A 15,838-nucleotide genomic window follows, 5' to 3' on the forward strand; every position below is an offset into this window, starting at 1 on the left:
GCTACGCACGTCTGAGTGTAAAGGAAGTTCAGCAAAAAGATCCGTGGTCAAGAGTGTCATATTCTGCTTTTTAGCCTAAACTATTTTGTGCTCTGCTAAACTAGCACGTTGTCCACATTGGATGTACACGTTTAATGTAATTTAGCGTTTTCAGATGAATTAGGACCATATTTTATGTTCTCCTTGGTTGCACCCCTGAGTGAAAAGGTAAATCTGATTTCATATACAGAACAATAGGCTACATTCCGCTAGCTCCTCAAAAGAAACCTTCCTCTTTCTGGGACATTTAATTGGAAAAGCCAGTCTAAGTGTTAATAACTTCTAATGGCCGAGAATATTATTCTCTGGGGACCACTGACAGACCACAAAAACAGCGGATGGTCTTGTCCCATTCTTCTGACTGTGAGCTAGGTCTGTATTTTACCTAGCATAGCAGAAAAGAGAATACCCTCATATAAAGTGATGGACGCAATTATGGCATGTTTGAAAGAAGCTCTGTAAGAAGAGCTGAGTAGTCCAGTCCCAAAACAATTACAACACTTTGGGAATGCCACGCTGCTGAAAAACTGTAAGGAGGTAGAGTGAAAGTCATAGAGGACACCTATGTAGGAGACCACAACCCAAGGACACATCTGTCTCATGCTGTTTGCCTACAATAGTTGGAAGAGACCATTATTTTAGGGAGAGGCTAAACCACTGCAAACTATATGAAAGACCCACAATCAAACTTGCTTACCACCTAATATCCCAATAAAAGCAAGCCCTGAACCTTGAAACCTCGTTGTGAGCATCAATTCCCTATAGTGAGCAGAAAGAGCTAGGATTTAATGTTTTTTACCTATGCACCTGTATTTGACCCCAAGCCCAACTGATGCTAGGAAAACTAGAGAAAATCATCAATAGACACCTCACCAATTACCTCAGTGACCATCAACTACTTGAAATCACTCAGTCTGATTTCAGACCCAACCACAGTATGGAGACTGCCCTCATAGCTACCATGGATAACATTTGCATGCCTCTCAACATCAGAGACAAGTGGCCCTCATCCTCTTGGACCTCTCCACAGCATTTGACACTGTCTCCCACCCCATCCTCATCCAACACCTACATGACTTTAGAATCCCAGGACAATCATTCCAATGGATTTGCTCCTTCCTAACTGGAAGGACCCATTTAGTCAGCCTGGCATCAACTGCAGAGTTCGACAAGAATTCTCTCTGAGCCCAACCCTCTTCAACACGTACATATTCTTTCTAGCCAGCATCATCCATGAAAATCAATGTCCTCTCACAATTCCGATGACATGTAACTCATTCTCTCCCTCAAGGACAAGGCATTCAGTACACGGATCAAGTTCACTGGCTGTCTATCTGAAATTGCTCACTAAACGAAGGCCAACTGTCAAAAGCTGAACACCGAAAAGACTGAAGATGTGATCTTCGGGAAAGGCACATCACTGTGGCACTTCACCTGGTAGCAAACAGAGCTATGGCTGACACCCACCCACTCACCCACACTGTTGGACCTTTTCCCTTTTGCAGGGTCATCCCCAATCTTTTTACCTCCTTCCCCATATTTTTTCTGACCTATTGTTGTTGGCTTTTAAACTCTGGGCACTTTACCATTGTTAACCAGTGCTAAAGTGCATATGCTTTTCTGTGTAAATTGAACTGTTGATTAGTTTTCCATGACTGCCATATTTGATTTACTAGTAAGTCTCTAGTACAGTGCACTAGAGGTGCACAGGGCCTGTAAATCAAATGCTGCTAGTGGGCCTGCAGCACTGGTTGTGCCACCCACATTAGCAGCCCTGTAATCATGTCTCAGAACTGCCACTGCAGTGTCTGTGTGTGCAGTTTTAAAATGCAAATTCACCTTGGCAAGTGTACCCACTTGCAAGGACTTAGCCTTCTCTTTTCTTACATGTAAGACACCCCTAAGGTAGGCCCTAGGTAGCCCCATGGGCACGGTGCAGTGTATGTTTAAGGTAGGACATATACTAATGTGTTTTTTCATGTCCTAATAGTGAAATACTGCCAAATTCAGTTTTCACTATTGGGAGGCCTATTCCTCTCATGGGTTAACATGGGGGCTGCCTTTAAATATGATTAAAGCGTAGATTCCCTTTGGAAGCAGATAGACATGTGGAGTTTGGAGTCTCTGAACTCACAATTTAAAAATACATCATTTAGTAAAGTTGGTTTTAAGATTGTGTGTTTGAAAATGCCGCTTTTAGAAAGTGGGCATTTTCTTGCTTAAACCATTCTGTGACTCTGCCTGTTTGTGAATTCCCTGTCAGGGTCAGTATGACAGTTGAGCTGTTTGCACCTCTCTATAGACAGTGACACAAAGAGAGCTGGGGTGTAGCCTGCATATCGTGATGAGCCATCTGTGCTAGGAGGGAGGGGAGGAGTGGGCACTTACACCTGAAGGGGCTGTGCCTGCCCTCACACAATGCAGTCTCCAACCCCCTGGTGGGTGTCTGAGGCCTGGCGTGGGCAAGGCAGGATTTCACAAACAACAGAGACTTTCCTTTGAAGTAAGCCTACTTTAAAGGCCAAAAAGGGTATAAGAAGAGCACCCAAAACCACAGGCTTTAGATCATGTCTGGAAATCAAGAGGAACCTCTGCCTGGAAAAGAGCTGAATAGCTGAGGAGAAGTGCTGCGCTGCCTGTGACTGTGCTTTGTGGAGCTATCCTGAAAATCCACACACAGACCACGGTGCTGGGAAAATATCGACGCACCTTTCGAGACGTGGCTGAAAAACAACACACCGCCAGCTTCGCAGCAGAAATTGACGCTACACCCGCATTGCCGCTGGAAGCTTGATGCATGTAGCTGGAGAAACGATGTGCAACACCCACTGACAGAGGCAACCCACATTGTGCGGTTTTGCTGATATAGTGCAGCAGGATTTTTGACGCAAACCTTGCTGGGCATGGAAAAACAACGCAACGCCTGCCCGGACCCGAGTGCTTGCCTGGATCGACACATCGCTCTCCTGCAGAGAGGAAAAATGACTCACACTGACCCGACTGGAGAAGGAGACACAATGCACGATCTCGCCTGCGAGTGAGAAATCGACGCATCGCTAACCTTTTTCGACACACACTCGCCCGTGCGTGTTATTTTGATGCTACCCAGGTAGTTTTCAACGCTAACAGTGTTTTTACTGATAAGCAAAATGATTTAAGACTCTTTTGCTTTTAAAAGTAATAACTTGACTTGTGAGTGTGGGATTTTTGTCATTTTGGTATTGTTTTGTTTAGATAAATATTACCTATTTTTCTAAACCTGTGTTGTGTCATTTTGTAGTGTTTTCACTGAGTTACTGTGTGTTGGTACAAATACTTTACACCTGGACTCTGAAGTTAAGCCTGCCTGCTTGTTCCAAGCTACCAAGGGGGTGAGCAGGGGTTAGCTGAGAGTGATTCTCCTTTACCCTTACTAGAGTGAGGGTCCTTGCTAGGGCAGTTAGTAACCTGACTGCCAACCAAAGATCCCATTTCCAACACACACCAAGAACCTCGGATTCAACATCAGTAGCAAACTTGACATGACTGCCTAAGTCAATGCCATTATTGGCTCATGCTTCCATACCCTGAAGATGCTGAGGAAGATTTTCAAATGGCTCCCAATCAGCACCCCAAACACTGTCACATGCATCCTGGTAATAAGTAAGCTGAACTATGGAAACAGCCTCTAAGCTGTAATCAACAAAGAAATACACCAGAAGGCTGCAGACTATTCAAAACTTGGCAGCCAGAATCACTGTCACCACCCAACGCTGCACTCATATCACACAAAACCTGAAGGATCTCCATTTCCTCCTCATTCACAAACAAGCACATTTCAAACACATCACAAACATTCCCAAGGCACTATGTAACTGGCCCCGGATACCTCAACAATCAAATCTGCTTTCAAAAACCTTCCAGACACCTTCGCTTCTCTCGACTCCTACTTGCACAAATCCCATGAATATGGAAAAACAGATCTCACAGTAGAGCCTTCTCCTGCATCACTCCTAAAGCATGGAACAACCTGTAACTACATATAAGGGTCTTCTTCTCACTTCTTGAATTCCACAAGAAGCTGAAGACCTGGCTTTTTGAATAGTCCCACTAAGCCCAAGGTGTGCTTAGACTCACACCTGCTCAGTGCCAGGACACTCTCCCGGATGATAGCGTGCTCTACAAATCTGCATAGCAAAACATAACATACCTACACGTTCTCATGAGTCAATCTAGCTTTACAACCAGGTTCTGCTACAAGGACCAAGAGCAGGACAGGTGTTTCTATTTTTTTCTGCCATTTCCCACACACGTATTTACTCCAGTTCTTTTTATGTGACTGGTTAGGAATAACAACTTTAACGTAATACAGTTAAACCTATTTTATCTCTTTGTCCCATTTTATTTTTCTCACTTTTTAGTTATATTATTGTTCTAATATTTTGTCAACTCTATTTTGACCTTAAATGTATTCTCTTTTGATTCAATTGAGTTTGGAATTGTTGATCACTGTATCACTTTGCACTCTAGTAGCGCTACACCTGAAACTCGTTCATGATACTGCAGATCGATAACCTTATTGTTTATCAGATTCTCCTCCTGAGCATTGTCGTGTAACAAACTGCCATAACCTGTGTCCCAGTTGTTGTTTAACAAATCTTTTATTATGTTTTCAAGTTTAACCTACAAAGGATATGAGTTTAAGCTGGTCTTGACAGAAAACCTTCAAATTACCCAACAGTAGAGGTAGTCCCTGGCTTTAGTGGAATAAAGGAAAGGCATCACAAGTCATATACGTTTTTTGATGATTCTCATTCCTCTGTCTACTCCATGCCAGTCACTACAGTTTGTGTTATATGTGGGGCAGCAGCCTCCGTACAAGCTAATTTATTTTCCCACTTTTTGAGGCGATTACGCATTTAGACATTGATTTTTCAATAGCCACAGACTGATTCATAACTCTATGGCCCACCTTTTCTAATTTTTCACACAACGTGCCTGAATTAGCACTCTTGCACTGTGTTGCGCAAGTTGTAAAACAGAGAACAGAACAACGTTTACTAAGATTGGGCTGCTTCTACAGTCATCCCTGTGCTTGGGTACAAACAAGCTCCCTTCTGTGACATACAGCCTTGTAACATCGCACAGAAGGAAGTGTGCGCTGTCAAGCACATGATTTGTACGGAAAGCATATACTTACCTAGACCTATACCTAGACAAACAGAAAAGTCCCATGGATGGGGTTTGCACTGCAGCATACAATCAATACGTTTCTTTTTTTTGAGAAATGAACGCATGTTCCCTAGTTTACACCTGCTTAGAGTTGGCCTTAGATTGCAATGCAAAGCCCAGACTGGCTACCTTAGTAGATTGAATTTGCATCAAAATCTATAGATATTTATACAGATCTACCGCAGTACCACCCTCTTGATGCAAAGTGATGCAAAGTGGTGCAAAACACTGAAAAGTGGGTTTTAAGCTATGATAAGGACACATTTCTAGAGCAAAACAGTTGCCTGCTGGATGGTAAATGCCATACTAGACTTAGCTTATTGCGAACATGCTGCCTCTCCTGTGAGAGATCATCATCTCTTGAGTATAATGAAAAGAAACAAATATTCCCTTCATAATGCAGTTGCTACCCCATACTATTTATGTTGGGTGTAACTGTTACTGTGCTTGTAGCCCCTGCTTCCAACTTGCATGCTACTGGTAGTGTGCAAACTCAGCACACATAACAAAGTTACTGAGCAGTAACAACTTATTAGTACTGTGCAATCACAAATTAAACCACAAACAGTTATTCCTCATTCTAAGGAAGTAATTCATACTTGCATGGTAATGATGGCAGTTTGCTGCACAGTAACAGTAATTACACGTGACGAGTTTGCACACCACCAGTATCATGCAACTCGTAACAAGAGCCTTTTAGTTCAAGGATTGCCTCTCACAGTTTTTAAGTCTTCTGAGGTGGACCAAACACTTTGCTCCACATTGGGAGCCCTAGGGTGTCCCCCTTTTTGACCACCCAAGCAAAGACCACTGGATGACTCTGTCATTGGAGCACCTATTTTGGGATGATCCCCTGTGACTTTAGTCCTGTCAGTTTCTCCTGCTCCTGTCAGCAGCTGACCTTCAACCACCTTCAAGTCTCTCTTTGTGGGAGGATGATGGCTTTGTGAGGGAAATATTGACTGCTGGAGTCTGCAGGTCACAACCTCAAATTACGGCAAGGCCAACTCATCCTCCTATCTTTCTGATGTCAGTAAATTGATCTTAAATATTGAGTTATAGTGAATCTGTTATTTACATCGCTTGAAAATGGCAAAGGTATGGCAAGACCAACTCAGCATGCCATTATTATTATTGTTATTATTATTATTGCTATTATTCATATTATTGTTTTTATTATTATTATTATCAGCAGTAGCAGCATTACAACTAACCTGTCTCTCTTTCATCATTTCAATCACAGCCTATATATATAGAACACTCTGTTGTAAGAAATTGCACATTCAACACCCACTAGCACTGTCCCGCCTCCATACTAGTATGCAATTGAATGAAACTTCGGAATACACAGTTCAGACACCCATATTATTTTAACATTAAATATGAGCTTTTCAACACTTGGTGTCCACTGTAGATGTAATTTTCAATGCACCCACTACAGCTAGTCTTTATAAATAGCCATGCTGTGGCTGTTCACAAAACATAAAAGACAACAGCCGGCTCCATACTTACAATATACCCAGGGGGGGGGGGGTTAACTTGGCAGCTTTAAGTACCCACTTCATTCCTATTGAAGTAGGCAGTCTCATTCACACAGAGTAAATCATACCTCATGAAGATGCTGTCTACTTAGGGTGGTCATCTTATCTTGCTCCTTGTTTATTATAAGTTTTTCCTGAGTGTCATACACTTTTTCAGAGATTAACTGTCCTTGGGGAATATGAGAGTCGTTCATTGTTAGTTAAATTGACTTTCTATGAAAGAAACTTTTAAATTTTTAGACCGCCTCTCTTTAACTTCTCTTAAGATAAGCATCGCCCCCTTATGAGCGAGACAGCATTCCATTGATTAAGAGATGCTGTATACGGAAGGTTCAGCTTATTTCCGGTCACACTTAATAAATGGGGCATCTTTTCCATGTGCCACTTCTCAAGTGAGAGGCATCCTTGCTATATATGTAAATACACTCCTTGTGAAGGGAACATGAGCGCCTTTTCAGTGTGTATTCACTATGCCATCCACTCTTACCTTATGAAGCAACTCGACCATATCCGGAGACCAGGTTGCAGGGTATGTGACCGTTGCTGTGTGGAACACCTGAACAATGTCATTGGCCGCTGTGCTGGAATGGATGTGATACGGTCTCTGTGACGACAGAAAAAAGACAGAAAGAAGAGTCAGCCTTACGGAAAGAAGGAGAAGAAAGCATGAAATCTGTAGTCCACACATGCCGGAAACGTCTCCTACTTGGACTGCAGCCAGTATAAAACAGATCGACTTGTAGAAGACCCAACATTGAGGGGAAGGGGATTGCAGCACTGATCTGAACGACAGACCTCTCACAGGCTTGCTCAGCTCTAGACAGAGAGGTAAATTTCGCTGGTGCAAGTCAGTGCAACTGACCCACCTCATGAATAATCATCATGGAGGGCCAGAACTTTTGCTCTAGCACATGTGTTTTAGATTTCAAGGAATATAGGCCTGAAATAAAAAAGGCAGTGTCCATAATAGAAAGTATGGAATCCTATGGGGTGGGGTGGGGGGTCAATGCTCGCAGATGGTATTGGGAGCATCAGGTCCCTCCATTTTAGCAAACCAGGACCACACAACTTGGAAGTGGTGCTTCCTCTTGGTGGCAGCTTGATGCCTGCTACGTATGCAATGTTTGTTTTTGGACTCGTCATAGCTACCTATTCATTTAGCTGATGTAACATGAGACTAATGGTTCCATTGGTCAATTAATTGCTACTTTCTCTCCACAGTAATCACAAAATCAGATACATGGCGGCACTGCTAAGGTAATGTATGGAACTGCTTAGTAAAGGGCCAGCTTTGCAACACCGGTTAGCCTTGTGACATCCTGGACAAGATGTACACTAAAAGCCAGACAGTTAATGTGGAAAAGAGAAGGCAAAGAGCAAGTTTATTAAAAGGAAGTCAAGAACAAAATTAAACATATAGAAAGGGCTTGTCTAGAGGGCTAACAAACACCTGTGTAGGAAGGAGATTATGGCACCATCTTTCATCGCAAACAGAAGCAACTGAAGTGTTTGCATACAATGTCCATAACAACAGAAAAGTCTAGTTTGACGGAAAGTCTGCCATGCCTGAGCATGGTAATCCAAGCCATATTTAGTAGCGTGTTAACAAAATGCATATATGGAGTCCAAATCTATGCAATAGGTATGAATAGAAACATGTTGAACAAATAACTAGATAGAAAAAAGTTGTAAATATGCTGTTGGGTTGAGTGAAAAATTCTGTTCTAGCAGAATTTGGCAACTCTGTGTTACTATTGTAACGTGGAGTTCTGGCCAAATTCCACCAATTGCCACATGGCAGAATTTCTCATGTGAGGCTACAGTAGGGTACGTTAGCAAGTGCGAGGGAGATTTGGTGTTCCCTTGCGTGATTTTTAGGACATCTGCTAAGATTTTTCTAACATGGGTGAGTGCAAATGTGGGTGGTGGCTGCCGCTCAAATAGAAAATCTACTTGAGTGGCAGAAATATCAACTTGAGTAACTGTGCCCTCTGGCGCACCTTGTGGTGCCATTGGCACTGATTTTTCAAGGCTGAACATACTTCCGACACTAAATCACAGGGCGACATGCATATTCCTGCTCATTGGAGGAACTCTGTGGAATCAGTGTTTATGTAACTCTGCGGCATTCTGCAGAGTCAAATTCCTCAAGTTCCACCCACCCTTGGAAAGCAACTCAGTCATATTTATTAGAAATGCTCAGCTGCTGATCTCATACACTGCGCAGGAGCACAGACAGGTTGTCTAATGTTAAGCACAACCTTTGCACCAAGACTACTCTTCCACTTCAATAGCCTATAAAAGCCTACACCTGTACACATTCTACTGAGTGGCTCTGCGCCAACTGCAAATCCTTGGTAAATCTATTCCACTGTGTCTTGTACTGTGCAGCATTTGAACATATAATATAAAATGCCCTGAATTAGATGATTACCAGTAGAAGGGTAAATAGATATGCATGAGCTCTAAGCGACTTGCTAAATATCTGAACCTACAAAATGACAAAACTAATCAAAAGCAAATGCTTTCAGGATGCATTGTTTGTCCACGTAAAAGACTGCGAGATGCAGGAGTAATCTGAGGAGAAATACTACTTCTGCCATTATGACACCTGGATCCATAACCAGCTCATAAAATGAATCACCTTAATCTGTATTGCAGTAACCTATAAATCACTGGAGCTTGCAGACACTGTAAAGTCAATGAGGCATTGACGGCCATCGCTCACATGCCAGCTTCACTGAATATTCATGCATTCAGCTTTTACAGAAAACTTACATTTCTCGAGTAAGGATAAAGAATGTGGCCTTAAGGTCTGAAAGCCTCAGAGTAGAACAGAAATCTCTACCAAACATCATGCAAATGTAAAATTTGTTTTCAAAATCTGTAATAGCGGAACAAAATATGGCCGCAGATTTATCAACTCTTAGAGCTGCTGCAAGGTCCAAAAAAGTGACGAAAACATGAACAAAGTATTGATAAACAATTTACCTTACATTGCAAAATGTTACACACTCTGGGTAAATGGGTGGTCTTACACTACCACCCATGATTTTTGACACAAAGGCCCATATCTGTACTATTTTTGAGCCGCACTTGCATCATTTTTTGATGTAAAAGAGGTGCAAACTTACAAAATATCATTGTATTTTGTAAGTTTGCACTGCTTTTGCATCAAAAAATGACACAAATGGGGTGCAAAAAAAGTATAAATATGGGCCAAAGTCCTATCTACTTCTAACAGTAGACATGACTTTACTAAAAAAATCACACGTCCTCAAAACAGGAGTAAGGTAGAGAGATTGTATAATTTATCCTTACGTTTCAAACATTGCATGTGTGCTGCACTGTACAACACACATCCAATGTGTGAACATTATTACATTTTGTCTAAGCATAGTATTTTATACTGGAAGTGTACCCTTCTGTACAGAAGCTGCGCAAGACATTGTGCGCACACGTTTGCACTATGGTCCACCACTTGTGTGCCAGTGCTATGTAAGAGAGCTACATCACCATATCTTAGTAAATATGTGTCAGAAATTAGGTTATTAAATTGGCAGAGAGGGTACCCCTGCCAACCCACTAAACCCAGTGTGTTTAGGTGAGAACACAGTTCTGAGAGAATCCCCTACTCAAAACCTGGCAGCTGTGGCACAAGAAGCTCCAAAATGTTTAAAGTAAAGAACACAATACAATACATTTCCCAAAACAATTTAGAAAAATATAGAAAATAACTAATCAACCAAAATACAGTAAGATCTTCAGAATAGGTTAAGCAGTTTAGTTATAAAGTTTTAAGACAAAACTGCCCTGAAAAAGTCAAAACTTTTCATGCTGACCGCAACAGGGCAGAAGTAGGATATATCAACTATGTTTTACAGGTCAAAACTTTGACTTCAGACATAGGGCCTAATTACGAGGTTGGGGGGGTGACAATCGGCCAGCAAGCCCCGTGGAGATGAGACGAATACGAAGCTGGCTGTCTCCCCCATGGGCCGATTATGAGGTTTCCACTGAGCTTGCAGCAGAAACCTCTATAATCAGTGGTTTCCACTGGTCATCCCATTGGAAACCATGCAGTGGCATTGGCCTTGGCTCCTCCTGGAGCCAAGGCCATTGCCGTCGCACAGAGGGTTCTGTCAGCTATTACAGACAGTGTGCATTCCAAGGTTGCTGGACAAGGGGCCCCTGCACTACTCACAACATAGTTGTGGGCAGTGCTGGGGCTCCCCTGTGGCCCCCAGCACTGGCTGTCCACCAACCTTTTCATGATTGGGTCCCTGCCATCAAAAGGCTTGGGGAAACTATACTTGCGATCAGCATGGTGATGCTGAACTCAGCGCTGCCTTGGCTGACCACGATTTCGACTGCTGCCACCCCACTGGGAACCATGTTCTGGTGGTGGCAGCAGTTCCCTGGTGGTCTGACTTGCAGTTTCATAGTTTGGTGGTCGGACTGCTAAGAGTGTGGCATTCGACCCGCAACCAAAAGTCTGGTGGTCTAAAGACTGCCAGACTCTTAATGAGGCCCTTAATCTCCACCTGCTGGCAAAGCTTCTTCTGGGCGGTTCTGCAGCAACCAGCTCCTCAGAGCAAGGGCCCCAGGTTTCTTAACAGATTTTAGAGACAGGTTGGAGACACATCTTGTTGAGCAAAGTAGATATAACTCAGTTCCTAAAATGGGTGAGCAGGATATCTGGACGCATTGGGAAGTTCTTGAGGGTGCAAGTAACAGACCCTGTTACCTCTATCAAGTTATGAATCTGTTAAGCAGCATTGTGTACAAGCTGAGTACAAGACATTATTTATATTAGCAATTCTTGCATTATGTGTCTGTAATAATCTACTCAAGGTGAAGGATATGGTTTTTCAGCTCATGACATGTCTGGTATGTTGATGCAATGCGTATTTCATTAGTTCATTAATCAGGTTAGGACCTCAACACTGATCCTGGCAAATCTGTCACTTTCCTTGTTTAAACTGGCACTGCACTGACCAAGAGCGTTATTTTAGTCTCATTAACATAGTCAGTTTTTATGGATCTAGCTCTGGATGAGACTGAATATGTTAATAATTTCAGCTTCACTGAAGTCCAGGTCATTAGTTAGATGAAAGATACTTGGGTGTCAATAACAAAGTCATGAAATGAGACATTGGCTGCAAGAAGGAGGTCGAGTGGTTATATATGGATGTGTAACAGGTGATAAAGTGGAGCCCCAACAGATTGAGGGCTAGTGTGGATAAACCTCCTCCTATGTATATCCTTCTATACTTTCTTAAAACAAAGGATTTAAACCAAAAGCTCACTCTTTCTGACATGCCAACCACATCTATGAGCCTTTTCAGTAGACTGAAGTCTTCAGAAGTGTCAAAGGATGCTGATAATTTCAGCAACATCAGAATAACCCAATCATCTTTGTCCATGATGTATTATATATGATTCAGTAGGATCCAAAAATGGCTTTTTAATCAAGGTTGTCACTTTTTCATCTTTCAGACATATATGTATAAATCAAAATCTAAAAATGCTGATTCTAAGTTCTTCCAAATATGGGCCCTTAGACTTCCTACATTCCTTAGTTTAACTACCTAAAGAGATTCTGGCAGGACAATGGATGCCATTAATTTTATGCTCAAAGTAATTTTGTAACTTCAGGCACCTCTCTGTGGAACTGCTTCCCTCTGATGGGGCATTAACTGGTAGGCTTAGCAATATGCATATGGAATTTGAAGAGTTGCCTTTAAAAGCATCGTCCTCAGTAACATTATTGGGAGGTAATGAGGAACCTAGTTTTCTGGATCTTCAGCACAATTTTATTTTATTACACAGTGCAATTTTTAGGTTGAGCATAGCAACGTACAAGTGCTGCTCTTCTCGACATGTTGTAATATACTCTGTGGACTTTAACCACGGCCATCTCACGCCCAGCACATTTTTATTCATTCCTGGGCCTGACTTTCAAAAATCCCTTGATGTCGTTAGTAAATACTTTTGTTTGTCCCTCCTTGAGGCTGTTTTGTTTCTGCCTTGGAGACTGACCCTGTTACATGGATTATTGCATGATTGGCGAGATACCTTAGTGTGGTGTATTATTTTTTATGTGGTTTCTCCACTTCACGCTCAAGTCGGTATGTTGTTTCTGCCTCTTCTTTGATTTCAGGCACCCTGCTGTTTTTTTGCGATGTCTGCAGGATCATTTTATTCATTTATTTTTTTGCAGTTTTATATAGCGTGAACTCAATACAAAGATCTTGGAGCTGTATATTTTTATTTCCAGTTTTATATAGCAAAAACTTAATACAAAGGTATTACCGTGCTTTACATGAGCACCAATTACATTACACAAGAACACATTCATTTTTTGTAGCAAGGGAAGTGATATCCCCAGAATGACAGGATGTTGAATCAGCACGGAGACTCGAACTGTGTTCCCCAGCTCCAAAGTCAGCAGCTCTAACCCTTAAGCCACATCCTCTCTTCAAGGGTTCTTTGTCTGGTGTGTGTTGGGTCAATCTGGGAATAGCTCGTTATTTATTTTATATATAGCACTTGGTAATGCAGGTTCAGCCATTTCATAGTGCTGCAAAGCAGGTGCCATTCTTAACAAAATCGCTATAATTCATTTATATCAAAATTGCAGAGATGAAGAGGTGAAAAAGCTATGTCAGGATTTTAATCTGTGATATTCTAGTTCTGTCAAGACCTTTGCATTGGGTGTATTAACCAACTGACTTGAGTAGAGTTTAACACTAGGTGATAGCATGTGCTCTTGATAACCTCTGGAGGGTCACTAACCAAGCACAAAGGTTAGTTCTATGCAAGAAGATGAGAAAAGGTGTTGTCTCCAAAATGGTGGAAAAGGAGTCGTGATTCCAGACCCAAACACTTTAGGGCCTCAATCTTGATAGCAAAAAACATCTAGCCTTTAGATGTAAACTGGGCCTCTTCAAATAGAGTTCAGTTATCGCGAACTTGATACAAAGGTATTACAGCTCTTTACATTAGCACTGGTTACATTACACAAGAACACATTCATTTTTGGTAGAAAGGGGAGATAAAGTGATTTTCCCTGAAACACAGGATGTTGGGACGGCGCAGAGATTCAAACCGTATTCCCCAGATTCAAGGTCAACAGCTCTGTCCCTTACGCCACACCCTCTCCCCCGCTAGGTTCTTGTGTGTTGGGGCAGTCTGGGAATAACGTATTTTATTTTATGTAGCGCTTCGTAATACAGGATCTGCCATTTCACAGAGCTGCAAAACAGGTGCCATTCTTCACTAAATCTCTGTAATTCATTTGCAGTTAAGCTTCCTCTTCTGTTATTCTCTTTGTATACAGTCAATGTTTTTAAAAGTTGAGTTGGTATTGCCAATGTAGAGAAATAATTCCTTTAAAAGTTTAACACACAGAAATATATGGCTGCCCCCTTTTCTTTGCTCCTAACTCTTTTGACCCCCCTCATTCTCCAGGTTAAATGCTACATAGATGCCTCTTTGTGGCTTGTTTGATGCTATAAAAGTTAACTTAAACACACTATAAATGGTTGCATTTCTAGGGTAACACAGCAATCTATAGGAATGAGGGCAAAAACATTCCCTCAAGATGGCGGCCTTGGGAGGGTTGATGTGTTGATGTGGCACCTGGCATACATCCGCTACACTCCAAATCAAAACACATAGGTAAAAGACATTGTCATTTACGACGCTAATAACTCTAACTCTCGCAAATGCAAGACCTATTGCATTGAAAATGCTTGTTTAATCTTTGTGCTGCTGCAATTACAGGCTAAGCTGGTGAGGTGGTCCACACTTCCGTATGGCCATTGGTTAGTAGTGGAACCTTTTGAGGGGTATGTAGGAAAGTACCATCTTGCCTGGCATGTTACCCCCATTTTTCACTGTATATATGTTGTTTTAGTTGTATGTGTCACTGGGACCCTGGTAACCCAGGGCCCCAGTGCTCATAAGTGTGCCTGAATGTGTTACCTGTGTAGTGACTAACTGTCTCACTGAGGCTCTGCTAATCAGAACCTCAGTGGTTATGCTCTCTCATTTCTTTCCAAATTGTCACTAACAGGCTAGTGACCATTTTTACCAATTTACATTGGCTTACTGGAACACCCTTATAATTCCCTAGTATATGGTACTGAGGTACCCAGGGTATTGGGGTTCCAGGAGATCCCTATGGGCTGCAGCAATTCTTTTGCCACCCATAGGGAGCTCTAACAATTCTTACACAGGCCTGCCACTGCAGCCTGAGTGAAATAACGTCCACGTTATTTCACAGCCATTTTACACTGCACTTAAGTAACTTATAAGTCACCTATATGTCTAACCTTTACCTGGTAAAGGTTAGGTGCAAAGTTACTTAGTGTGAGGGCACCCTGGCACTAGCCAAGGTGCCCCCACATTGTTCAGAGCCAATTCCCTGAACTTTGTGAGTGCGGGGACACCATTACACGCGTGCACTACATATAGGTCACTACCTATATGTAGCTTCACAATGGTAACTCCGAATATGGCCATGTAACATGTCTAAGATCATGGAATTGCCCCCTCTATGCCATCCTGGCATTGTTGGTACAATTCCATGATCCCAGTGGTCTGTAGCACAGACCCTGGTACTGCCAAACTGCCCTTCCTGGGGTTTCACTGCAGCTGCTGCTGCTGCCAACCCCTCAGACAGGCATCTGCCCTCCTGGGGTCCAGCCAGGCCTGGCCCAGGATGGCAGAACAAAGAACTTCCTCTGAGAGAGGGTGTGACACCCTCTCCCTTTGGAAAATGGTGTGAAGGCAGGGGAGGAGTAGCCACCCCCAGCCTCTGGAAATGCTTTGTTGGGCACAGATGTGCCCAATTCTGCATAAGCCAGTCTACACCGGTTCAGGGACCCCTTAGCCCTGCTCTGGCGCGAAACTGGACAAAGGAAAGGGGAGTGACCACTCCCCTGACCTGCACCTCCCCTGGGAGGTGTCCAGAGCTCCTCCAGTGTGCTCCAGACCTCTGCCATCTTGGAAACAGAGGTGCTGCTGGCACACTGGACTGC

At 42.6% G+C, this 15,838-nt stretch overlaps 1 protein-coding gene across 1 annotated transcript in view; it reads right to left on the reverse strand.

Annotated features, from left to right (window-relative positions):
• STK32A (serine/threonine kinase 32A) overlaps window positions 1-15,838 on the reverse strand; it is a 651,463-nt gene that overhangs the window by 48,564 nt on the left and 587,061 nt on the right. Inside the window, exon 9 of the mRNA XM_069244672.1 lies at window positions 7,279-7,395. Coding sequence (XP_069100773.1) covers window positions 7,279-7,395 — 117 coding nt within the window. The remainder of the gene's footprint in view (window positions 1-7,278; window positions 7,396-15,838) is intronic.

Source organism: Pleurodeles waltl, chromosome 7 (genome assembly GCF_031143425.1).
Source record: "Pleurodeles waltl isolate 20211129_DDA chromosome 7, aPleWal1.hap1.20221129, whole genome shotgun sequence".
Classification (NCBI taxonomy): domain Eukaryota; kingdom Metazoa; phylum Chordata; class Amphibia; order Caudata; family Salamandridae; genus Pleurodeles; species Pleurodeles waltl.